This window comes from Athene cunicularia (genome assembly GCF_003259725.1).
Source record: "Athene cunicularia isolate RWA chromosome 6 unlocalized genomic scaffold, athCun1 chr6_part1, whole genome shotgun sequence".
Lineage (NCBI taxonomy): Eukaryota > Metazoa > Chordata > Aves > Strigiformes > Strigidae > Athene > Athene cunicularia.
In genome coordinates this window covers 526361-553391 of record NW_020799105.1, presented here as the reverse complement: position 1 = coordinate 553391, position 27031 = coordinate 526361, and the positions used below count along the sequence as shown (strand labels likewise).

General features: G+C 36.0%; 1 protein-coding gene across 2 annotated transcripts in view; it reads right to left on the bottom strand.

The window, feature by feature from the left end:
- POLR3A (RNA polymerase III subunit A) overlaps positions 1 to 26996 on the bottom strand; it is a 35769-nt gene extending 8773 nt beyond the window's left edge. The window contains exons 1-24 of one of the 2 annotated variants that reach the window (XM_026850969.1): positions 26943 to 26996; positions 26284 to 26419; positions 25640 to 25777; positions 24964 to 25135; positions 23485 to 23639; positions 22315 to 22554; positions 21155 to 21317; positions 20823 to 20959; positions 20162 to 20265; positions 19324 to 19465; positions 18665 to 18805; positions 17374 to 17443; positions 16557 to 16684; positions 14958 to 15096; positions 12855 to 13019; positions 12456 to 12628; positions 11645 to 11756; positions 10424 to 10542; positions 8930 to 9067; positions 7132 to 7302; positions 6216 to 6329; positions 5001 to 5036; positions 1527 to 1613; positions 1359 to 1441 (exon numbers count right to left, since the gene is read on the bottom strand). In XM_026850969.1, the coding sequence (XP_026706770.1) occupies positions 1359 to 1441; positions 1527 to 1613; positions 5001 to 5036; positions 6216 to 6329; positions 7132 to 7302; positions 8930 to 9067; positions 10424 to 10542; positions 11645 to 11756; positions 12456 to 12628; positions 12855 to 13019; positions 14958 to 15096; positions 16557 to 16684; positions 17374 to 17443; positions 18665 to 18805; positions 19324 to 19465; positions 20162 to 20265; positions 20823 to 20959; positions 21155 to 21317; positions 22315 to 22554; positions 23485 to 23639; positions 24964 to 25135; positions 25640 to 25777; positions 26284 to 26419; positions 26943 to 26986 (3107 nt within the window). In that variant the 5' untranslated portion in view covers positions 26987 to 26996. The remainder of the gene's footprint in view (positions 1 to 1358; positions 1442 to 1526; positions 1614 to 5000; positions 5037 to 6215; positions 6330 to 7131; positions 7303 to 8929; positions 9068 to 10423; positions 10543 to 11644; positions 11757 to 12455; positions 12629 to 12854; positions 13020 to 14957; positions 15097 to 16556; positions 16685 to 17373; positions 17444 to 18664; positions 18806 to 19323; positions 19466 to 20161; positions 20266 to 20822; positions 20960 to 21154; positions 21318 to 22314; positions 22555 to 23484; positions 23640 to 24963; positions 25136 to 25639; positions 25778 to 26283; positions 26420 to 26942) is intronic. The other variant, XM_026850970.1, reaches the window with a different exon arrangement.
- Positions 26997 to 27031: the final 35 nt, after the last annotated feature.

The window sequence follows — 27031 nt, the reverse complement described above, 5'->3', positions numbered from 1 at the left end:
AGACTGGACATCAGGAAAAAAATTTTCACAGAAAGAGTGGTCAGACAGTGGAATAGGCTGCCCAGGGAGGTGGTGGAGTCACCATCCCTGGATGTGTTTAAGGGTTGTTTGGATGACATGTTGGGGGATATGGTGTAGGGGAGAACTTTGTAGAGTAGGGCTGATGGCTGGACTCGATGATCCCAAGGGTGTTTTCCAACCTGAATGAATCTGCGTGATTCTGTAAATACAACCTCTGAACTTAAGGCACAATAACACTTCCTACATCAATCTAACTCGTAGCAGCTTCTTGCATTTTCCTTGATGAGCTCTTACCAAGTAAAAATGCTGTCTGATAGTGATTTAGCTTGTAATAAAGGACTTAATTATGGGTAGCTGTAAAACAAAATTGTTTAAATTGAGGTTATTTTTTTCACTATTATTTGGACAACTCTTTACATTCATGTCATATCTACCCAAAAATTGCTGAAATCCCAGCTGAGAGATTTCTCCTGGTAAAATGACAGTAGTCTATAAAACAAAAACAATCATCACAGCAATTACAACCTTTCCAACTGTACCATCTTTCATTTATCAGCATAATATAGTATGCTAAAACAGTCTACTACAGTAAAATAGACAATTAATGTTTAAGAGCACTTAAGACAAACTTGAGTAATCCTAATAAGAGCAGAAAACCAGTAATTGATTTTAAATAGTGAGGTTAAGAATTTAACATATGTATGCATTTTCTAGAAAAGAAAAAAATATTAGTAAACAAATGATGCAGGTGAGTGTGAGGCCACAAAGTAGATGTCACCAATGACTGTACGCTAATGAACAAATCCAAGCAGTCTTAAGTAAATGAAGCAATTCTCAACGGATAATAAGAGATGAAAATATCCACACTACCACTATCTTGTTAGAGACCAAGAATAGCAAACAAAAGGCTCCTACGACTGCATAACAGATTCACAAAGTGTGATGTAACTGTATAGAACAGACTATGTAGATCAAGAATAACCATCATGATTCATATGGATTTGAAACTGATCTATTCAGACACTATTTTGCATGGATTGTTTGCAAGTTTGGAACAATCTCCTGCAAGAGGGGGAGAAAGTGAACATGTCTGCCTTGACAAGCCCACCTGTAGATGGCAATGCCTTTTTTTCTGGCATTCTACCTTTGTCTTGCAATGTTTATATCATTGGGGCCAACTGTTTCTTACTTATTATTTGTACAACATTCAGAACAGAATCAACCGTCATACAGTAAAACCAGCAAAACACACTCCTAGATTGCAAACAGAGCAATAAATTCTGAATTGGGGGCAGGAGGGGGATAAATTGAGAGAAAATAACAGGCTAAACACTTACCTCATGTATTTGTCCCTGCAAGTCTCTAGAAACTTCTCTAGTTGTGTTGGAGTAATCCTATCCAACTGATACAGAACTCGAGGCTGAAATGAGAATAGAACAGTTGGAAAAGAAATAGCTTATGAAGGTTACAAACAACTACATAATTATCCCCTTGAAATCATTTACCTCTGTTGTGCCATTGTCATTAATGCCGTACTTGTCCCTAGTTTTTTTTATCTTCTCAGAAACACCTTTGATGAATTTTTTAATTTCCTGAAATTACATTAAAACAGTAAGCAAAGACATGGTCTTCATATAGAAGTTTTCAGCCGTAAGCTATTTGCTTATTGCTCCTAATGGAATGTTTAATAAATTAACAATGCACAATATGAAGAGAGTAACATCAAAATTTAAACACAGACATACACTAGAATTTAGAAAACCAGATTCACTCTTGTGTAACCACAAATTAGTAGCAGTACATGAGGAATATGGTCAACGCTGAATCAAAGCATCCTTCCTTAGCACACAATGAAAACTTAAAAAAAAGATTTGACTTTGGTTCATCCTTCCTTCTTACTCATCATTTACTGAAACGGATTGTACCATGAAAAAAATAATTAAAATAACAAAATTCTTATTTTCTTTATATACCAACACACACACATTCTCAGTATTCAAAATAAAGCAGAAAGACTGCTGTGGCATGAGAAGAAGTATATAAAGAACACTTTCTGGATAGATTTCAGAGATTTAAGATGTACTTTATTTGGGGGAAAAAACCCTCTCAAAATAGATATCAGGTCTTGCAGATAATTGTATTTAAGATGTAGCAGTACCTAAGCCTTTCACTCTCTTAACAGGTTTCCCCAAAAGTAGTTCTAGCTGTCTTTACTGGAACATAAACAATACTATCAGAAAAATACCAACGTTTCTATGAAACATCATTTGAGCATTAGACTTTGGATATAGATATGTACACTAGAATTCATGAAATACAAGGTCCATGATTAAACTGTTCCTTGAAAGTGGATTCAGTGCAAGTCATTACCATAAAACAGGCTTATCAAAACCAAATTATAAACAAAAAGCAAGACAAAATTCTTCCCATCTACTTCAACAGTGATTTAAAAAAACCTCCATGGAGGAGCGAGTAGTTTGATTTTTAGAGTTCTTTTAAACCCTTTCCACCCCACCAGTCCTGTCTGACAACCAGGATGATGATTACATAGTATCAGCTCTTCTTCACTCAGTACTGGACTCCTTCCAACCAATGCAGTAGTCAGGCACTGAAAATTACTTGCAGGTTTGGTGGGGGTTTTTTTGGTTTGGTTTGTTGTTTTTTGGTTCTTTTGTTGGGTTTCTTTGTGGGGTTTTTTGGTGGTTTTTTTTTTTTTTTCAACTGCACTCATAAATCATTACCAATACACTATTACAACCTAACACAATCCTTAGATTTTCAAAACAACATTTTTTCTGGTATTCAAGGTATTTTCAGACAATACATTATTTTCTGTGAATACCAGAACAAAGTTCAAATGAACAATAAAAGTGTGCTGCTGGAACGGATGCTTCAAGTTGTTTCCCCACTTGGATGACAACAGGATGCATTCATACATTTCTGCCCCTTTTGCCCTGCAGTAAGTCATATTAATTCATAAATGAAATATTATGCCATTTTATAAGTTTCTGACCCTGAAATATTTGCATAAAATTGATAATTTGATTTATTTCCTAAAAATTAGTGTTAAGTAATAATGTGTTATTAGAAAAAATTGATCTTTTTATTACAAGTGCATTAAAAAAAGAATATTGCAGGACACAGAAAACTGCCCAGAATATTTGATCTAGAGAAACAACCAAAACATTCAGGAGAGATTTTTAAAGTAATTCTATCTTGAAAGACGCTTCTTTTGTGGAGGAACAGGAAGGGAGGAGTGGAAGGAGAAGGCAGTAGAAGATGTAATGCTAACTTCTCCTTCTAGAACACTGAAGACTAAGTTCTTTTAAATGTTCACTTATTCACATAAAACCAGGAGACGGTAATAATAAAACACACCACCACCTCCTCAAAAGAAACTGTCATACTGGCTGGAGATTTAGTCATGTGGTCATATGGAGAAAGGTCAAACTTAAGACCAAAACAGCGTAGGACTGCAAACAGCACTATGGCTAATTATTTATTGTCAACTTTTCCTCTTTGACAGTCCCTCAGTACGAAAATACTTTTAAAAAAATGAAATCTTCAGCATACTAAATCGTTACATACGATTCTGAATTGTAAAAATAAATTACTGAAATGATACATTATTTCCATGTAGTGGAGTGAAAAAGTGTGAGAAATAAAAGATAAATTTCTTAAGAGATTTATTTTTCTTTGTTGAGAATTTTATTCATGCAGAAGAACTAAAAGAGGGAATTACTTACTCCTCTCAACTTTCAATTATCTGTGGGCAGTTTACCCAAACTATGGATCAATTTATGCTACAAATAGAAGGAAGATGTAGCCCACTCTTTGCTGAGCCTTTCTCTATGGAGCTATCATCTTCAGTGCAACTGTCCTCTATGAGCACAACTATGTGATTTCCAGACTGAGCTCAAAAGACCAATGGGTCTTTCACATAGTCAAACCCATTAAGTCTTTTAGTCTGGACCTGTTTAACAAAAAGGCACTTAACTTACTCAGTAAATTCTGGATCAACATGAACCTTATCAGCTCCTAGAGAGCCAATGTTTAGTCAAAATTGCAGTCCAGAGTATAAAGCCTGGTCAGTCAGGTGTTTGCATCATGTTTCCCAGCACTTAAGCTAGTGGGATCATTTATATACATGAAGCACTGCTAATACAAGAATCCTTACAGTTAAGAAGCCCTCTGAAATACAGAGTGGTACAGACAATCCCTCAAGATTCAGCACTAATCCATTCAAGTCCAGGAAGATCCATCAGGTCAGCTCTACATGTGCCAGCACTGACTGGCTGTGTGCCGAGTCTCTTACATGTTTGCACTGCACTCCCCAGAACTCATATTCTATCATCTCAAAAAACCAGAAAAATGATTTTTTTTTTTTTTTTTTTTAATTGTGAGGGTTTCTAAGAATTCCTCAATTTCAATGCGAAAGTAAAAATTTACCTTCACTTGTATTCTGATATACTCAAATACCTTAAAATAGTAACACAACTGAAACTGTGCCAGACAACAATCTGCTTTTTCATCAGTTGAATTCCCTCCAGTGAGAGCAGAGTGCAGGCAGAATGAACACCAGCCTGTTTGAAAAAGGCTACTTAGACTTCTGGACAAAAGTGGATAAGCCTGTTATAGGAACGTCCTGGTAAAATAACAGCAGTAAGTATTATCTCTGTCCTGGAAGGGAAAAGTAGAGGAAGGGATAGGAAAACATCAGAAAAACATGCTAATATCCCTAAAAGAAAGCTTCCTCAAATCCCCCAAATCCTCAAATTTAAGTATGGGGAACAATTTATGAGTCATGGTTTTCACCATTAAAAGGAATTCTGTAAATTACTGTGATGAACATCTACATTATAATTTAACCAGCAGTAATGTATATACGCTAATCAGTTAACTTTAGCACTATACACACATCTTTAGCTAAAAAGCACTAACATTAATGCTCACACAGTGCACACACATGCTGCAATTACCTCATTATATTTTTCATAACCTGTCTCAGTTAATGTCTTCAAGGATGAACAAAAAAAGAAAAGGAAAAAAGAAAATGTAACAGTATCTGAAACTTAAAAATCTTGTTAAGCTAATTACCATTAAGGTGATGTAGCCATTTTTGTGCTTCTGAAATTAATAGCAATTATCTAGATATGATATGATTAAAACACCTCAAAGAGCAGCTTTATCTCCAAACTCTGACAAGTAGTATATTGCATATTTTTTTCCTTCAGAGAGGCAGTTAAGATTTACAGCATATTTCAGGTATGGATATAATAATTTTGTCAACTCTCCCCTAGCAACAGAATTGCAAATCAGGTTTATAAAACTGACCTATTAAAAAGAAACCCTTCAAAAGCACGTTCTCATCACTGCCAGTTCTCAGAAGGTTCATCAAGCTTTACACATCCCCAGGCAAGTTAATTCTACAGGCTTCTTCACAGTCTCCCAAAGTAGTCTTAAGTATGGCTGCTCTCATAAACATTTACACTGCTTAATACTCTTTCAAACAAATTGATTTTTACAATTCAATGTGCAAACAGTCATGTGAACATTCACTCATCCTCAAAAGACAGGTAAGTACTCCCCAGAAGATAAGCCCCCTCCATCAAAGCACTTCATGTGATAAGTTTTTTGCTGGACTAGTATCATAAGAAAGCAAGGTAAATAGGTGTAAGTGTATTGCTGGTGTTTCTACTACAGGAAAACAAACAGATGAGTAAAACCAGTTACCCTAGAAAGTCGGTAATATCAAAACATATGCATAGTAACAGTATACTCAGTAGTTTCTTAGACAGAGTCAATATGTAATATTTAATTTCTAGTGTCCCAGGGGAAGCACATAATTACTGTACCATCCTGCTGTGGAGAGAAAGTCCAGCAAGATATCTCAGATCAGCAGCACCTTCTACTCAAAAAAAAAAAAAAAACCCAACAAAACACACTACATTTTTCTCCTGTTTCTAAAACTCCTGTGGTGAACATGAAAAACTATTATAACAAGAACTAAAAGTACTAGTCCTCCCTCCCCATCCCCTAAATGTACAGAAATATATTACTGAACAAACTACTACTCCTGCTACCAATGCATAAAATTAAGCCATTGCTCCTACAGATTGGCAAAACCATTCTATTTTATTTCCTTGATTTATATGGAAAAGCTAATCATAGTGTAATAAGGAAGTGACAGTTACCTGCAGAAAACTGTCTCGGCAGCAAAGAAATTCATTCTTCTTCATGATAGACTCAGAAGTTAACACCAATTCATTTTTACTCAAGGCTGGTTCACTTCGGCATGGATATACAGCCTTAAGAGGAAAAAAATTATTTCTTCACATAAAACATCTGCACAAAGACTTCATTGCAAAGACACCAAATATAAATACATACAAGTGATTAACAGGGATTAACAGCATTCTTTAGTTTTGGGGTTTTTTTTACTATATAGTACCAGACTATTGTGAAGAGTAGGCTCACATATCCTTCTACTTACTTACATAAACCTGAAGGTATACACACACACACACACTTTTCTAATTCTATCAATTTATTACACTCACATTAAAGAAATCTGAACAGTCAGTTCCACAAAAGGCTTTTATTTTTGGGTGGGGGTGGGCGGAGGGGGTGTGTAGGGTAGAACAACCAACCAACAAACCACAAAATACTGTTCTTCAAACATCACAGTAAGTCCAGAGTTATTCAACAACACATTAGGCCTCTGACCCGAGAAGCGGTTCAACACAAAAGAATGTGCATGTCTTGATTTAATAAGGAATTACTTTGTGTTATACAAGTCCATTCTAGCATCCAACTAAGCCAGTAGCAATTTATTTAGTGATCTGGATATTAGGCCCTAGAACTATTCCTAAGCACCAAACAAAATTCTATTTTTCACATCTTATATACAGTTTGGTCCTAGGTGCTCTGTTCTATTGTAAAAAAAATCTGTAACGTTTAGCATACGTAATACTGTAAGACTGACCAGGACCACCCAAAAAGGTATTTAAAAATAAATTTTTTAACTGAAACAGTTATCCCCATAATTAAGTACTTCTACATGCTTAATCGTCTTTTCACACTTCCAACAAAGATTTCAGTAATCCTTACTCTGATATTGTCTAGAACTCGTTTGAATTCCAGCGGTTCATCCTTCCCTTCCATGGCTGCAGGATCCAAGCCATCTCCTCCATAAATAAACTGTATAATGTCACCAGTAGAACTTCTGACTGTCAAATCGTACTGTGAGCAAAGATCTTCAAGTGATTTTACCAGCCGCCTCTGAAGTTTAAAAAAAAAAAAAAAAAAAAAAAAAAAAGGGTGCAAGGAAAGTAAATGGGATCTTTTAAAAAGTAGCTATTGATTGGGGTTACAAAAAGTATAGAAACTGAACTCAGTAAATAAATCTGACACAATGATTAGCAGGCATGAAAACCTATACGTCATACATAATCCCTAGGGCTTTACTGTACATTCCCCAGAACGTTAAAGCCAACAATAATATAATTTAAAGCAACAATACAATTCTCCACATTTAGAAATTCTATGACATAGGAAACCTAAGCTGCAAGAATCTGTTATAGTCTGAGGAATTTGTTGTGTTTTCTTTTTAACAGAATATTCATATTCTTGAATTAGGTTTATTTCTCAAGGGATACAACACTTCTTGAATATGGAAGCAAAACCAGTCAACAATTATTTTTACTGACAAAAACCAAAGAACTCATCTGTCAAATCCAGTAGGTGCTATTTTTCTACCAGTGTTAGCTACTTCTCCTTGATTAATTCATTGTATTAGGAAATCCCTTTAATACCATCTTCCTTTCTCCATCCCCCAAAAAGAAGGCATTCTATGAAGTATTAGTGGTTAAAAGGATTTTTACTTGAAAGATGGACTTCATTGTTTTACGGAAGTAAATTAGCTCACTAAAGAATATCAATGGGTAATCTTTTTCACTGTGAAGAAAAAAGGTAAGTTGAAATAAATGTTGAGATTTTAAAAAAATTTCCAAAGCCCAAGTACTACAATTTATTCATGTAGTCTGAGTTTTCAGATTTCTTGTTATATTTACATGTGTTTCTATATACTTACACACACGTAAACATTATTCCATTAGTTTAGAACACAAATGGTCTAATTAGTCACCCACACCAACAGGAACAGATTTCAGTCTTTGTAGAGTTACTTGCATACCTCTGAACATATCCCCAGCCCCAAATTATCTTGGCTTTTTTTCTGCCTGTTACACTGGGAAGAAGACTATACTTAAAAAACTACTTAAATATTTCCACTGAAGTCTTAGGACTGCTCACAATAGCAAGAAGCTTTGTTGGAGGGACATTTCTTTTCACAAGAGATAGAGCCCAAGACATTAACACCTTACAGAACTTGATATGGCCAAGGGGCCTGTGACCTAAAGAGGAAAGATACTTAAAGGGAGCTTTAGCCATATTCCTGTCATGCAGACAATCTTTTTTTAAAATAACTCAAATCAAGGATTTGTGGTTTCTGTTTCTCATTGTTGATAAACCATAAACACTCGCAACTCAAATATATGTTACAGTGTATGGAAAAAACGTCCATCATTCACATGGGTTTTCAGAACACACAATACATAGAAAGTAGCCCTCGATAGTTCCATAGAGCAAGGGCTTTTATTGCCCATATTCCAGAGGAAACAGCTTAGCACAAGCATCTTACTGTACCATTGCCAGAGGTCTGGTTTATAAACCTCACATCTACAGGAGCAGAGTAATGTATTCCACAGTATAAATTGCTCTGTTACATTAGAAAGGGACACACACATGTAACATATGTACTTCTCTCCCGCCCCTCACTTCAACATGCATATAAGAAATCTCCTCCTTTCACAAGGCTGGTAAAATCCCCCAGTCCACTGACAGTTACCTGCATATATCCAGTTTCGGCTGTTTTTACAGCTGTATCAACCAGTCCTTCTCGACCAGCCATTGTATGAAAAAAAAATTCAGTGGGAGTCAACCCAGAATAGAAACTATTAGCAACAAAGCCTTTTGCTGCTGGGAGCTACAGAGAAGAGCAGGGAAAAAAAGGTTAAAATTCAATGTATATTCTGTATGCATGTTACAGAAAAACACATTGCATGTTGTTTAAATTATTTCAGATAGTTAGCTGATGCATACACAAACACAGAGGAATCATCTCAGCTGCATTTAGCTTTGAAGTTCAACATTTGCATTTTAGATCTGAAAAAGGCTTCAAAACAGTTGCCTAGGTCTTCCAAACTAATCTAACAGACCTTTTTTTTCTCTTCCTACAAGCCTCGTCATGCTTCTAGCCACTCTTTGCAAACACTACACCAACTACTAACAATTCAGCCTCTCTTAAAGTTGCCACCGTTGAAAGGGTGATAAGAATGTTCAATTTGCCACAGTATAACAGACATTTGCAGTGCTGAAGACTAAGGAATCCAGAAAAAATGTGAGTGGATGTATATACAGAACTAATCCTTTCAAATGGTTTGCTCTCACCGCCGAGAAGAGTTCTTGCCAATTGAACCTTATGCAGGCACCCCTTTAACACCAAACTGCCTCCATGATCACACAAAACCACGTATAGCCTACAAAGAGGTTCATCTTAGAAGATAACTTTTTAATGTTATTTGAGAGGTAGTGCTTTCTAAATCATTAAAACAGCTATAGTTAAATTTTAACTTTTTCCATCTCATCTAATCCATTAAGTATTTTTTCTTCTTCAATTTATTCAGGAAAGATTTTTCATATTACAGAACTCTAAATTTGGACATTTAATGACAAATGCATGTGTCATGGCTACCAACTGACATGACCTACCTAGCACACTAACAAGATTGATGTCTGGTGCCCAGAACCTTCTCTACCAATTGTTGGGTTTCAGATAGCATTTTAAAATAAAATCTGATCCGATTGAATTGTATTAACTAGTACATAAGACTCCTTATTGATTCATATAGAACAAAACTCAAATACAGAACATTCAGAGTAGCCCATAATATTTGTCTATCCTAGTGGAAACCAGAATGGTTTATCTAGTATGTTTCACCTGTCTAAACATACCAATACCCACCCACCAGTTGTACTAGAAAGTCTTAGTTTAAATTATTTTCAGGACTCTCAAGAGAACCAAAAAAGGTATCATCAGACTTACTTTAACTTTACTAAATTAGAAAGGTCTAAGCAAGGCTTAGCTGTAAAAAAGTCAAACTAACTAGACATCCTATGGCAGTACTCCCAAATCACATTGAAAACATTTTATATTCACCATATCTGATCCTTCTCCTTTACTATGTTATGACAACACATCCTATCCTGTGTCTTTTTTTAAATGGTTTAAGGCAACTTCTTTCATCCTTCTTCACAGTGTATTGTAAACGTGTGGAATTACCTTAGAATGCTTCTCAAAGTGAGGCAAGGATCTATTCTCAAATCCATCAGGAACTCGGGACCCACTGATAGCCTGCTGACCTACGCAAGCAATCATCTGGGATATATTAATGAAGGAGCCTGGGAAGGAGGCGGGAGGGAGAGAAAAAAAAAACCTTCACTCACAAATGTGGAATATCAGTGCTCCTCTAATAGATCTTCACTTTTATGAAGAACTATTATTTAGCTTTGTAATTCATCAAAATTATTTTGCTTTACAATTTGTAAAAAATGCATTTAGAATTGCAACAGTTAAAGAGGCTTTTCTGTTACTTGTCCTGTAAATTTCAGCATTTATGCAGAGTCTGGCAACTAGTTTAATCTACAATACAGCTAACAACTCCTTTTAAAATCTTTTTCTTTGCATCATAGACATTCATTTGACTACAGCCCTTACATTATCCTGTTTCATACTATAGATTCTGTTTTATACAACCTGTGATCCTAACCTACATATTTTGCTTCACAATTTCTTCTATAAACATATTTTAAGAGTATTTTTCATGAAGGGTTCAGTGTCTGCCGAGATTCCTAGAACAAGTTAAGTCCCAAAGAATTAAGTCAGTAACTCAGAAGTTTTATTTGGTGAACATCTTAGCACACAATACCCACCTTCCCACTTAATATATCCTCTTTCTTCAGTTTCAGTATTTATATAGAAAACGTCACCCTGAGGCCTTCCACAGTTTATTAGAGATAAAGGCAAAAGCTTAAGTCATTTCTTCAGATTCTCATAGGAAACAAAGGAAAGCTGAGCTATGAATTTGAGTATAAACCAAGTATTTACTACACAGGTGATCCTTCAGAAACAAAGCAGTGAAGATGGCTGAAATATTAGTTCAAATTCTTAATACATAATTTCCAGTTGATTTTTTAATGTGATATATACACTTCAACATGAAAACTTCTTACTGATCAATTAATTCAATTCTTAGGAACATTTAGAGTTCCAATAGGATGTCTTTTTAACTTGTACTAAAAATCTCAAGATGCAAAAACGAGTAAGTCAGCTTAATTTTAATTAATCAACCTGTACTTATTGAGAGGAGTCACTTCAAATCTATAAAATATGAATTTAATACCTCACAACTGAGTGTATAAAATAGGTTATGAAGACAGAGCAAGTAATTTTGAGAACAGTTACAGAGCAAGCAATGTACTTCCAAATCTTAGCTATCCCTACCTTTAGAACCACAGAGCGCCATGATAAGGGGACTGTTACTCTTGTCTAGTTCTCTGAGACAGGCACTGCCAGCATGATCTCTGATAACAGAGAGTTCTTTAAGGATTAAGGCCTGAAATCCAAGATTTCACAAATTCAGCGTTCGTTAAAAATCCCATGCACAAACAGTACTCAATCATTTGCCACTTTCTTTTCCTTTCTACTCTTTTTTTAAAGGTTAAAAACTAGACATTGACTGGCCTAGAAGACAAATGAATAAAACCATTGAAGACAATGTAAGAGTGTTCTTCAGCTGACTCCATTAAGTCTCTATCTGTAAACTTTCAGGCAACATTCACCGGTCTTCATCAAAAATTTCTACAGAAAAAAGAAAAAAACAACATAACCAAAGTCCACTTAACTTTTGCCCCAATACGGGGCAAGAAAATACTTGAATACCAACAGATCTATAACTAAAGGAATGTTTTGCTTCTTGGATTAGGTTCTTTACTATTACTGTTCTTTATTAATTTAGCAAATTTTGATAAATGCGATTAGCTGCATTCCAACTACCCATGTAATTTTATTCTCTTGGACGTCACCACAATACACCAGGGAGGAAGGGAGGGAGGATCTCAGTTGTTTAGTATTTCGCTCATTTTTAGATGCATAACATTAAGGCTAGATAGAGTCAGCCATAGTTGCGTACCTAAGGACCATATTTACTTGTATTTTTAGGCTTCAGAAGACAACTTTCAACTTCACAATTTACATGAATATATTAATGAAATCTCTACTCTAAGCATATAGTGATTTAAATTAAAAATTTTACCTCTAGTGTCTCTTCTGCAGTACAACCAGGCTGCTGCTGTAGCTTGCCAGTGTTCAGAGCTTCAATATACTCATCACATTTCTTATAGCCAGCATTCAGGAGCTCATACTTAGCTTTTAGCAGGCCCTGCCCAGGAGTTACATCACCAATTCCAATTGAAAAGCCACGGTTAGCTATTATTACAAAAAAAAAAAAAAAAAAAAAATTAAAACCAGGAAATATTATCATTGGGAACTTTTTTTTTCTCCCATCATAAGCACAATCAGTTGTTCCACTGTTTCTGTCAGCTTCACAATGAGCTTATTTTTTTAAGCAGTACCTCATATTTGAAGCAAAAATCTTGCTTCATTGCTCTTTATTTCTGCTTTAAGATACTATTTTGCAAGGTAATGTACTTACAAAGATAGACAGGAGCAAGTCTTGCTAGTCGTGACATGGCATCCGCAGCTTCTACCTGCCCCCAGTCTCTCAGCAAGATGTAGAAGATGTTGTTCTTGGATCCTGAACCTAACGTTCCTTTGTCCATACTGCCACTCATTAACTCACTGTTTTGAATTGTGACATCTAGAAACAAAAAGACAAAGAATTCATCAGTTTTCCAAAACATTACCTAAACTCTAATAATCAATTATGGAGTAGGGTTTTTAAATAAAAGCTCTGTTCAGGGAAAGAACAAAACCCAGATACATACATTTAATGTATCTGCATAGGTGCATGAGTAAGTACATAAGGGAAACAGCCTACAACCTGACCTCACCAACTTGAGTCAAAATATTTTTCCCTTCCTCCTCAAAAAGGCAACTGTATCCAACTGAAGACTTGAGAAATGTTGTAAATAATTATTTTTGTAACAATTCTAAAAATAAATTTCACATCATTAAGCAGAATAGTCTTCAATCAATCTTATCTGTCCAGAAATAAACTCCTCAATCATGCATAATAAAACAACGTTATTCTGATATTCAGTTCAACTGAATCATCTCTGGAGGCATAGCTTAAATTTTAAAGACATGCTGGACTCAGCTGTCTCTCTAATTTCAAGCGTATCGTAACAACATCCATCTTGCCTGTAGGCCTGTACACACTTCCTCTTTTAGATCACTTATTTTTGCTTCATCAGGAACCTTCAATTTCAGGCACTGAATCTCCCTTACCAGCTTTAGACTTAAAGCAATTAAAAAGTATCTTCCATACATGAAGATTAGACATATTTTCTATGAAAGCAGTACAATATCTGTTAATTGTCAAATTCATTATCCATCTGTCAAAGAAGAATCAGCATATGTAGATCGAACAAATTTAAATCATTTTATGCAGAACACTGTAGATGTTTGAATACTGTACTTGATGCTCAGTATTTTCAATGTGAATTTAGGTAATCATCTGCTTGAACCAAAAGTTACTGGTCTATCATTTATTATATACAATCAAAATATGTTATCAGGATTTCTTGAGACTTTGGAGAACTTGCAGAGAACTTTCTGAAGAGAATGAGTGTTGCTTCACAAATGAAGTTTTACAGAGAACTGAACAGAGCCACCAATGAAGTCCAAGAGTTCCCTGCATCATCTGATACTATCGAACTCAGAAAATAGGAATTCTTCCCATACTTCCTAAAATTATAAGACTGCAGAGCAAAGACAATGGCCTACATTCACATGAGTGTGAACTGCATTGCTTTGTTGCCTTTCACACCACATACCCTATGATGCTGGAAAAAAAAAAAAAAAGTGCCACCCTGCTTATCACCAACTTCACAACCACAGAGCAGTCCTGTCTTCTAAAGAAATCACTGACTTTGCTGTAGAGTGGATTCGAGTCCTAATTGTTAGATTCTTTCTCACATCAACACTGCATGACAGAATTACTGTAAATGTATGATGCCTTCCCTGGTTCCTTAACTCACACTTCTGAACAGCAATGAACCAAGCCAACCCTGCCTTTTCAAGTTCTATTCCCGCTGTTACCACATGAATGTTAAATCAGTAGCAAAGCCTTGCTCATCTCCTACAGCCTCTTCTACCCTGATGCTTTGCATTCCACCTGCCACTGAATTCCCTAGCTGGAAGGATGTAGATGGTTTGATACCCTAAGGATTCTTATCTTACCTTCATATCCTAACTACTTTCACTATTTAACTTCTAATCCCTGTGTCACTACACCTACTCAAGATACTAAATTCTTCCCTTTGCCCTCTCCACAACCACCTCCTAAACTTATTTGCTTTTATTTCTCCCCCACCTTCAAATACTACGTTAGTATCATGACAAGCCTAGCATCATACAAAAGAAATTTTATTACAAGAAAACATCAAAGTCTTATTTTTGGTGTTCAGCACAACTTTAACTTTTGAGAAAAATTACTTTTTTTTTTTTTTTAATTTCAAGAATACTTAAGTACTGCTTTAACTCCTACATGAGCTCAACAGCAACAAATTCAACAAAACAATAGCTACAATTTATCTGATGGCTTCCAAAACACAGCTTTAGAAGTGTCACTCACAAGAATCATTGTAACACAGGTCTTCCCCTTTGCCACAATACTGTTTGCCCTTGGTTCGTAGATTGGCTTTTACAGGACAGTCATCACTGGGTTTGAGAATGAGGCTGAAAACCTGTTTTCCTGTCCAGAGTGTTACAGGCTTAGAAAAACAAAAGGACAAGAATTAGGATTACAGTGTTTATGATACAACTACAGTAAAACAGCAAGAAAGAATTTAATTGTAAAATTGTTTTCTATACAGAACCTTTCTATACTGAACTATACTTGCAGAAGTGCATTGTAGCATTCCTTTGAATAGGGAGTATAATGCACCTTTACAGATAAAAAAACACTGCAGAATGGTTTCCTTTACATAAGGATATGTGCATACGTTAACAGAAACATGCTCTGTTGCTCCCTCTTACTGTCACATTTCCTTTTCCAATTAGAAAAAAAAAAAAAAAAAAGATGCTGCTGTCATTTAATTCCTCTAAGAGACTGCAACATTTATAATTCCTTCTCTACACAGTGCCTTTGGTTTAAATTTTTAGGAGGTTAAAGATTCATATAATTATGTATTCCCTTCAGCTGTAGTTAAATGTAAGTATCTGTCACAGCTACTGCTAAAATTATTCATTTGGAACGACAGAAGCAAAGAATCACTGCTCCTGGCTACTAGCAAAAGTTATAAAACTCACATTTGATACTGCCCATAAATGCTCTGACCTTGCTTTAAATTACTATTATTCATTGGTATTTCACTTTCTGAATTTCCCTAATCCTACAGTTAATATTTTGAAATTAAATAAAAGGTATATAAAAAAAATGTATACACCCATACTCAGTGAATTTAACAAATTTGCAAGCATATGACTCTCTCCAAACCAAGACTGTTTGCCTCAAAAAACAAAATTCAAATACAGACACCCTTAAATGTATGCGAATGAAGGCTTAACAGACCCTAAGCTAATAAATGATACTATAGCTCTCTTCAGAGTTTGTGAAAAATACCCAAATTATGTCCTTCATGATAAATATTGTGTACACGATATAACAAACAAAAACCCCAACCAAACAAACCAACAAAAGAAAATAATCACATAGCACTCATAGACTTTAATCTTTAACACATTGTCAATTTAACAGTTAAAGCATACTAATTCCAGGTTTAGTATCTCCTAAATTTTGCATACTGAAACCTAGAACTGGTGAGCATTTCAGGATCTTACCTGAGAGCAGCCAAGGAATAACACAATATTTTGCCCATTAGTCTGCAAAGCTAGTAACAGTGACGCTACTAAGAACAATGTATCTTCTACTGCCCACCAAAATGGCTAAGTGGTATGTCTCACAGTAGCAGGATAGCAGCAAAGCTATGTCTGAATCCCGAGGGAACCCTGCGTCCAGACTGCAGCATGGGAAGTTGGCTCTGTTCAGCATCAGGAATCATCAAAAAACTCTGGCATAGCTTTCACCCTGAATTCTGATCTTTGCACTTTACAAATATAAGATCTTGTACAAAACAAGAGAAAACAAGAACTGTCTGATGAGAACATCATTATAGTCAAGAACACACAACAAAGTAAGTCTTGGCAACATTAAAAAAATAGTTTGACACACCTTCAGAATTGCTGGAGGCGGAAGACAAACTTTAATTTTTTCATCCTTGCCAACCAGGATAGAAGCGATAATTTGACAGGCTTTGGCTCGATCAAAAAAGGTGTCTTTTAATGTAAGAAGATAGGCACCTAGAGTGTAAAAAATTATTCATGTGAGAGATTAAATTTAAAATCTATTTCATATTCAGTATCAATTATTTCCTTCTAATACTAGTTACCTACTTAATAAGCAAAATGACAAGAGTTTAGACAGCTTCAGTTGTAAATCCTTTCCAGATTTTTTTTTAATTGCTCCACACTGCAATTTCTAAAAATTCAAACCAATGTATTTCTATAATTTATTCTCTCTCTCAGACTCTATTCCATAGGTAAAAATAAAGCCTTGGCATTAATTTTTGTACACTTTCTTCCTTACATTCACTGGACATTTCCCAAAGAATTAAGGAAGCTTGAAGATATTTACTGTAGGCTAAAACTAATTTTTGATTAACGATTCAACTCCTGTACCATGATCATAAGCAGTTTACATTGTCTACCTAACACACACAAAGATCCCATTCATTTCCTGATGGAGAAACACAGCCAAACATATGCAAAGTTAATAATAACTGCAGTTACAAAGGCAGACGGTATCACAAAAGATTCTGAGAATGTCATTATATTTCAGACTAACAACAGCCTTACTTTCGTAATGTCCCTTTGACTTGTGAAAAGACAATTTTTTTAATTAGTATAGAAAAAATTCTGGAAAAGAGGGAAATTATTCTGAAGGAACAACTGTTAAATTACACAGCTCTAAAACAAGCTTATATACATACCTGTGAGGAAATCTTGAATAGCAGCAATAAGAGGTTCTCCATTTCTTGGTGTTACCAAGTTTGCTTTAGTCTGTATGATAGAAGAAAAAAAAAATTACACATTTGAAGACACTGATGCTCCATCTGTTATTCAGAAGGAAACTTCCTGTTTAAGACAGTTATTTTAGCAAAAATGGTTAAAACTTACTCTAAATCAAGGTACAACTTGAAAATATAAACAGGAAAAAATAAACTAGAAGTTCCAGTTTACTACAGTCCATGCAAATCTACTGACAGTTAAGGAATAATCTGAGAATAGTTACTGGGAATTATATTTTTTATCTCCAAAGCAGAAGTTGAAATCATCTTGATGTGTTATTGTTCAAATAGAAGAGAGAAAGGGAAACAAGTTAGCTTTGATAACTTGAGAAGGGACAAAACAGGTTACACTCACTACAGGGAGCTACTGAAATACTGCAAATTGTGTGGTCCCTACCAATACGCAATAATGAAGTTAGCCACTTTCACTAGACCCATTTTCTTATATCTTACTCAGATGACTGTTCCAGTTAATCACCCCCACCTATGCAGCACAGTTTTGCCTGAAGTGTTCACAGGCCCACACAAACCTGAATCACACACTTGTGGAGGAGGCAGGGGGTTTAAGCTTGCAAATCAGTTCAGCAAGTCAATACATGCTGCAGCCAACAGTTGTGTTGGTACATCTGAAGTAACAGTGGCACTCATCACCCTAAAGGAGCAATATACTAGAAAATCCACAGATTGACGATGCTGACTCTCACACCGCAGATCAATGTCTGCAACTATCAGATCCCTCTTTACCTACCCTCCCTTCTCCCTTTTTAACACTGCCCTAAGAACCTACTGTCACCTACCTTCTCTGGTAAACCGCCTTCTTCAGTACAAGCACACTATTGCTTGTCGGTCTGACCATCTGCAACTGCTGGGCTGTCAGACCAGAAAGCAAAGTATGTAACTGTTTGGTAACTGTGCCACCCTATTTTGCTAGCAATCACTAAGGGCAGTCAGGCAGAAACATACTAATGACATCTACTTACTTAAAACCACTGTGTTTTCCACAGATGCTAAATAGAAGTCTATTAGACTACCATTGCATAACAGTCCTAATTTATTATAAATTCTCTTTTGCAGAGTTTTCAGGCAGCTTCACAGTCACACATTACCTATACCCAGGAATCTTGATATTTCAGATTTCACATGCAAGTTAAGAAGTACAGAATGCAGCCCATCTGTCACTAGCAAAATCCCAACCCCAACATTATCCACCTACCCCCATTAAAACAAGTGCTTCTGCTTTTGCTTCTTCGGTCTGAGGAAGGTGAAGGTTCATCTCATCTCCATCAAAGTCTGCATTGTATGGTGTACAGACACATTCATTAAATCTGAATGTCCTATGAGGTTTTACTCTAGCCTGGAAAAGAAAGTGATGCACATGCAGTCAAGCATACTAAAAGTTGAAAAGCCATGCCTGAGTGCTTCCTTGTAGGCTTTATCTTTTCTTTTTATTACAGATGCAAGTCAAAATTTCTGATAATAGGATTTAACTCAACCAGGAACTGAAAGAAATTGCACTTGGGTTATGTTACACAAATGCAGCTAATAACTTCTATTATGAAGAATTTATACAAAGCACAGAACACAACATGCTTTGTAGAGATCACATCAACTCTATGAAAATGAAGTGCGTATACTAAAACAGATACCGAGGTGAATTACGGCTATTAACAGAATTGTCGAGGCAGCACACTGCCCAGTTACACATCAATTCCCATGCAAAAGCAGAACTGCAGTGCATTTGTGCTTGTCCCCATGCACCATTTCAGAATAAACTGCTTATTTTTGTGTGTGTAAGAGAGAAACACCAGCAAAAGTAAACCACCTAATACTCAGGGATGCACCACCTGCATGTTAGGCTGTGTGTGCACTTACGATGTGAGCCATGATGCTCAGTTTATGAAGAGAGGGTTGTCGGTTGAACAGGACTATGTCACCATCTATAAGATGTCGTTCCACAATATCACCAAATTTCAGCTCCTGGGCCATCTTTTCTCGGTTTCCATATTTCAGAAATCTTATAATAACATATAACAATGGAATCAGAAGAAATAAAGTCAGAAAGATGTAAATGCTGCTGAAAATAAATTCTGTGTTTATAATGCAAGTTCTTCCATTAAATGTTGGGATTATTGGTATTACAATAACTAGAAGACAAAACTGGTGTGGATTACATCATTAAGCCCTGCTGCTATTTTAAATAATGAATCTATTTGTGACATTAGTTAACAAAGCCACAGTTATTAGTACAAGTTAACAAAAAAGTCGATTTATAAAAACAAAGAATTTGTTTCAATTGTACCAGGCAGTATAGGGAGTTTCATTCATTCATAAGCTTCTTATTACCCATAAACTGACAGCAGATTAGCTCTCCCATGAAAACAGCGAGTACAAGATGCCCAAAACTGCCTGTTTTCATTTACCTCTGTACTACATGCTCTATTTTCCAATGAGGGATACTCAGTCATCAAAAAAAAATTATACCGCAGTTTGCTATCATTAGTATGTACACTTAAATTTAAATCCAACACACTATTTAAAAAGAAACTGTATGCTAAACCAGAAGAGATAATGACAATTTTTTTGTTACTGTCCTTTAAAATTTATTTTTAGAATCTTTCATAATCTCTGTAGATATAACTATTTTCACACAGCAGCAAGAACAAATTGATAGGAAGAAATAAAAGTGAATCATTACAGGTAAGCATGATACCTTTTCATCTGTGTGTGCCTTTGCTGTATGAAGTTGGCTCCAGGATGAACATCAGGACCATTACGGACAAGCTTCCTCATAAAATTAATATTTGCTTTGTTCACCTGTTGCATAAAGACTTTAATCAGAAACAAATGAAACACATTTCAGGACCTCTTGCTTTTGCATTTTCAAATTTTAGGCTCAACTGACAATCCCCCTCACAGCCTCCAGCAGCTGAAGGAAACAGTCAGCAAGGAACAGAAGAGGAAAATGTAAACCAATCTTAGAGCAGAACATCAGAGTGAAATTAAATTAAAAATCTGGAAAGTTAATGCAGAAGTAAGAAAACCCAACCACTCCTTAGGCAGATACACAGCAACAAACATACAAAGTTATGTATGAGTTCAAAAAGTATAAAGCAAAACTATTCTCTCCTGATATGTCACTTGCTTACACCATATGCCTTCACAGTACTTGCATATATCTGATAGTACAAACCTTCATTTACCAGCAGCAACAGAATCAGCAAAGCATCACTGAATGACATTTCAAACATAACGCAATACATTCACTCCCTTTTATAGTAAGGCTATAAAACGGGTAACTCTGAGGTCTGGTTAAAACAAGCAAACAAAAATGCAAAAAGGCATAGAAAAAGTTTTGGTTCTACACTACTTACCTTTTCAGGAAAGGTTAGTATTTTAGCAACATGAATAGGCACTGCTACTTCATCTATTCTTAAATTAGGATCAGGTGAAATGACTGTTCTGCCAGAGAAATCCACCCGCTTTCCAGACAGATTGCCTCTAAAACGACCTAACAAAAAAACAAGGGAAAACTCTTATAAAAAGTTGTTCTCAAAATATTACCTGTTAAGCCAGCACATTAAAACATCTTTAAAGGTACATTACTGAAGTGCAACACAACAATAGCAGAGAGATGCTTTGGAATAACCAGTATTTGTGACTTAATTTAAAGAAAAAAAGTTAAAAAACAACTTTCTAGACAAACCTTGCTTTCCCTTAAGTCTCTGAACAAAACCTCTGGTCCATTTTTTTGGTGCCATGTTGAGAGGAATTCCCGAGAGCTCGCTATTAATGTACAAGGCACACTGCAGTTGAAGAAAATCCCAGTCTTCCATTATCATCTGTGTTTTGGCTCCTGATATCCTATGCTAAACAAAATAGTCATCCAGTTCAGAAAATAAATATAACACATATTAAACTAGCAAAGAATTTTTCTGATGAGTACAGCTCTTCTTTTGATAATAATTCTGAAAAACCTTCATACAGTGGAATGGAAAAGGCAAGATCACTTTACAACAGGATGCATACTGCTATAGCTTAAGGCCATTCATAAGATAACCCAGCAAAAAGTTTTTTCTTGATTAGTATTGGCTTCAGACGAATGTTCACAAAACTATACATTTGTTTAAATTATATTTTTCCCAAGCCACAAAAGGTAAACTAATCTATTAATAGTTAATAGATTAGCTTAAAAGTTAACTATTAAGCCAGGAAAATCATCAGTATTTAACAATTTTTCAAATCACGGGAAAGTTAATGCTCACTTGATTTTGTCTGCCTGACAAAAGTCCAGTTTTGAAAGCCTGAAAAGTATTAATCTGGTAGAACTGTCCTTCTAAATAAATGATAAATTGTCAAATTTACTTCTAGCTTGTATTTGATAACTATGCTAACTGAAACCTGATTTCTTAAAACAAATGGTGGAATAAAGAAAGGACAAAGATGCAGTGAAGACAGAGGAAGGTCTACATGGAAGAAACCCATGGAGACAACTATTAGGTATAATGTTTTCATTATAAGTGACCACTCAAAATCTGTCAGTCATGGGAGGGGGAAAAAAGAGAGCAAGAGCACACAGAAAAGGGGGGGGTGGGGAGGGAAGAGAAGAGTTTATGGACCAGAACTCAAACAAAGAAACATTTCCCATGATCCACAAGCAGATCTGTGGAAGGTCCTATACTGCCAGCAGCCAGTCAACCAGCTCCATTTGAAGTGTCTCTCTTGCAATAAAATACCAAATGACAGAGTATTAAAGTACAGACTGCTTGCTAGATTGTAAGCAGTAAGACAAGTAGAACCACATGTTCAGTTCTAACAAAATCTTTCTGAAAGCAACAGCCTCAGAGAGCTTGAAGGATAACTCACCTTTTTTATGACATCATTGAGGAAAATGATCTCTGTCAGTTTCATTGTCAAGTCATCTTCGTTGGTGCCAGACTTCAAGTCACTCACCACAGAGGGTCTGATACACAGTGGAGGCACCAAGAGTCGTGTGAGGATCAAATCTGAAGGTTTACCTGCTTCTGGGTTCATTAGGAGCAGAGGGATGTCTTCTGCTGGGATTCTTTTAAAGATATTCAACACTACCAGAGGATTCAAGTTTTCCTACGAAATCCATTGGAGAATGGAGAGAACAAGTCATCATGTAACAGTTTCAATGCTTCCCTCCTCCCCTCATTTACTGACTTCAGAAATTACATTTTTTAAAAAGACAATTTTTCACACAAACAAACCTATGTTTTGGTTTATTTATTATGAACCAATGCTTTTAGCATCTCAGATACTAACTTGCTATATTCTTTCTTTCTTTTTTTCCCCTACACATCAGTGTTTACTTCTCATCATGCTACTCTCTTTTCTAGTTAACTGAGAGTAAAAGCAGCTCAATAAACCTCTTACAGCAAAAATACACTGTTTTCATTTTATTAGTAGAAAAATCACATGAATTACAGTACTTTCAAGACCATTTTACAAAACTTCTGCTCTCTCTTTTTAGTACAGCTATTGCTGTAGTATAAGAAACTCCAGATATTCACTACTTCTGTCCAAAAACGTACCCTGAGATTTGCCCAGCTTGCAAAGAGCAGAACGAAACAAAACAGCATACAAAGCTGAAGGAAATTAAAAGGTTAGATAAAAATCTATCTCTCCTTCTCAACATGAAGTTCTTCTGAATAAAATAATAATCCTGTGTATTGTAATCATCTGGGAGTTACACTAAATCTACATGTACATGCAGAGTTTATATGGGTCTATTTTTCTTCTCCCTTTTCTAGCTTATGGAAGTATGTTATACCAAGAACATCTCTCTTCTTTACAGACAGAAACCTATGTATCAGAACATACCAATAAACTAAATTTCTCATTTTAGCAAAGTTTGCATTATTGCAATAAATACAAACATTCTTCAAGTGTCTTTCGGTGCATGAAAATCTTGGACCACCAAAAGGCTTACGCTGCTACATACAAAACCTTTGAAGAATCTTATACCATGCACAAAAAATAGCAGAAAATTTAAGTCATAATAGAATTCACCTGAGCTCTTCCCAGTAAGGGTTCTACTTCTTTGTTATGTTCTATAGCAGTTTCAAAGGACTGGAGAAAAGTAGATACTACTGGATCTATGACTTTCTTATTTGTCTTGTACTTTTCATGTATTATTTTCAACAAACCACACTTCTTCACAGTTCCTGCAAAGCAAATAGATGTGGGTTCGTTTGTTTTTTAAACAAAAACAGTCAATAAAACAACCTCTCAAACCAAGCCTCAAACTTAAAATGAGTAAGCTACAGTTCCAAAACTAGTTAAACTTTCAGTGAGCACAAGAATAAAATAAAGCTTTATCAGCTTTAAGAACCAGTTTCCTAAATTCACAAAACAAGAAGAGGACAATCAGATCATATCTCCTTGTATGGCTGGCTTGGTGCACCTAGATCATGATGCAGTTTCTGAAGCTGAAAGCAGGTGGTTTAGCCCATGCTTTAATTCAGCTTAACCTCAATCACAGCAGATATCTTTTTAAATTAGAATTTGCCACATTAAAAACAGGACTAAGATGTGCCATTTATATATCATCCCACTGTCTTTTAAAATAATTTTGGAAGTGAATTGTCAAAAAAATCCTAGAAACATTTTCATGTCATGCAGGTAACATTATTCATAAAACTTCCACAGACTAGTACACTTTCCAAACTCAATTATTTTTACTGAAGTATGCTGACCTACCACTTAATTTTGTAAATGCCTACAGTCTGTGCCCCATACATGTATATTTGGCACTTAGAATAAAACAGCTCTATTTTCCATGCTGTTGATCATTATGACCAACAACTCACAATTTTCATGAATTAAAAACATAGTTTTAATTTATGAATTAACCATCCAATATGAATCTGTAATACCGCAGGTCCTTTAACAGCAGTATCACCTGATCAGTGTACATGAAGAAAATAAGTATTTTGAGAAACAAATGTGAAAATCTTATCAAGCTACTCTGCCCTGAAGAACAAATTCCAGTGTAAGCCAAGATCATCACAGCTCAAATACTGCCAAACTGCAGAACATACCCTCCTAGAGGATAACAAGCACATCTAATCTCAAGAAAGATAATATAACGATCAAAACCAAAGATCAGACAAAATTACGAAGACTAGAAATGCTTCTATGTTAACATATTGATCACTGACAATAGCTTCCCATATTTTTAACCACATGTTAAACAGTAGTGGTTTCGGTATCATTCAAGTACCAAATATTGGTTATTGCCATGAAGAGGTATCACATGACACAAACCAAGCTACTAGGGTAATGTCTTTATGCACATAAATGAAATGTGAACAAGCACGTGCTTGACATTAAGAACACAATTATGAGATTCTTAGTAAGGGCCAGAGAGAATACTCCATTAGCTGTAGAATGAACAGGGATGTTAAAAATTTTGATGTCTATCACAGCTGCCAAGGTAAAAACCATCACAGGAGATCACCATCTCTATCTGCTAATGTCAACACTCACCATTAAAGGCACCACAGTAAGGACAAGTGTTTTTCTTCCGGCATTTTTCAGATACTTTCTTTTTCAGTCCTCTCTTCTGAAGATACGTCAGGCCAGGTCGCTTCAAATAATCCAAAAACTGTTTTTTTTCTTCCACTGATAGCATGATATGGCAACACGTTTTGCAGATCATCTTAAATGTAAACACATAAAAACACAGTAGTTTAACAGACACATTTAGAAATGTAACCTGTTGTAACTGAAGTTCTTCAACAGAATGCAGTTTTTTGGAATGAAATGCAATGGTCTTGGTTGAAAGACCAATTCATGTGCTGTAATGCAGAAAAAAGGTAGATGGAAAAAAAATTACAGTCAGTGAGGCAAATCCTTATCTAGATTTTGCAGGATCTTAAAGATCCACACCGGGATGTCCTAAAAGGCAAGTTATACCGCATACATTTAATTAAAACTACTACAGAAAATAATGGATCAAATTAATCAGTCTGAGATTACATAAAAGAAAATAAATATATTTACATCACTACTAGTATTTAAATACATTTATTTTACAGAACACAAGATGTATAAAAATAAAATTTATAACACAATTTTATTTTGGTCTTCTCAATTACTCTTTCAAGCATCATCTTTCCTAATAATCTCCTTTTTCTGGACTACAAATCATAATTGTGTTTACCTGTAAGATGCCTATCACAGCTTTGAAGTATCCAACATGAAAACAGGGCAGTTCTAAGTCAATGTACCCATAATGTCCTAAACAATCAGCAAGATTTTTTCCACAGGTTTCACAGGGACGGTCTTTTTCACTGGTTCCCTTTGGGAAACACACACAGAGAAAAGAGTTGTAGCTATAATCAGCTGAATACATAGAAAATACAACAGCTCTTAAGCTAGTTGGCTATCCTGACAGCACACCCTTACTCCTTTCTCCCAGCATCTGAGGCATGTCAGTAGCGTTATTCACTCTAGTCCTAAAGAAAAGCGTCTTTCACATGCAGGCCCTACTAATAGTAGTGACATTAACTCATACGGCTTTTGCAACTGATCTACAGCCCACTAACCTACAGTATGTTATATTGTAGATGGATGTCTCTGGGTCTCCCAGCAACTAGGCAGGAAAAACTTTTCTCCCACCTCAGAAGGATGCTTTTCTGAAGTACCCAAAGGCACGAAGTAGCTGTCACTGCAACACACAGTCTACACAGTTTGAGACACATTTGCATGCATTTTGAAGGAGCAATAAATTTCAGTCATACCAACTTATTTTTAACCATTTCAAGTAATTCCACATAAAGTGTCAGGAAAAAAAACAGTTCTCACCATGCGATGGTCAAGTACTCCATACTGCAGTGGAGAGTGATGGTTGTCCTGACTATACAAGTTTTTACTAACCACTTGAATGTGAGCTTGCTGACGCATCTCCTCTGGAGATTTCATACCAAAACAGATGTGGCTTCTAGAATGGAAATGTCACATGTTTGTACGTGCATATACAGAAATGCTTATAACTACAGGCATACACACACATTTGCATTTAAAAGCAACGCAAAGGTGGCTAAGTTAATTCACAAAATTGCTGAAGCAGCTTCTTTTTGCATAACTATAAAAAATACTGCTGTTTTGCGGAGACTTAGTCGTTTATATCTAGGGGATTGATCGACCTTCTTGCGCAATCCTACATCCGCCCGCAACCTGCGCCAAGGTTGGGAGAGCGTAGCCTGCGCCAGCGCTTTTAAAAGTGAACTAGCTGCACCATCAACCACCCTCCGCTTCCCTGGAAACTAAACTTCTTCCCGGGTCACACCCTAGGATTTCTGCTGCTGGCTCCCACAGCCACCGGGCCACGCCGCGGCAACGCCGGGTCCCTCAGTGCGGGGCGCCGCGCTGCCGTGCCCTGCCGTGCCCTGCCGTGCCGGCAGCGGAGCGGCCGCCCAGGAGCCTCTCGCCGCGCAGGACGCCACCCTGGTCGACCCACTCACATTTTCTTGGCCACATCCGTCTCCCTGAACTGCTCCTTCACCATGGCGGCAGCGGCGGGGCATCAAATTAATAATACTTTCTGCTGGTA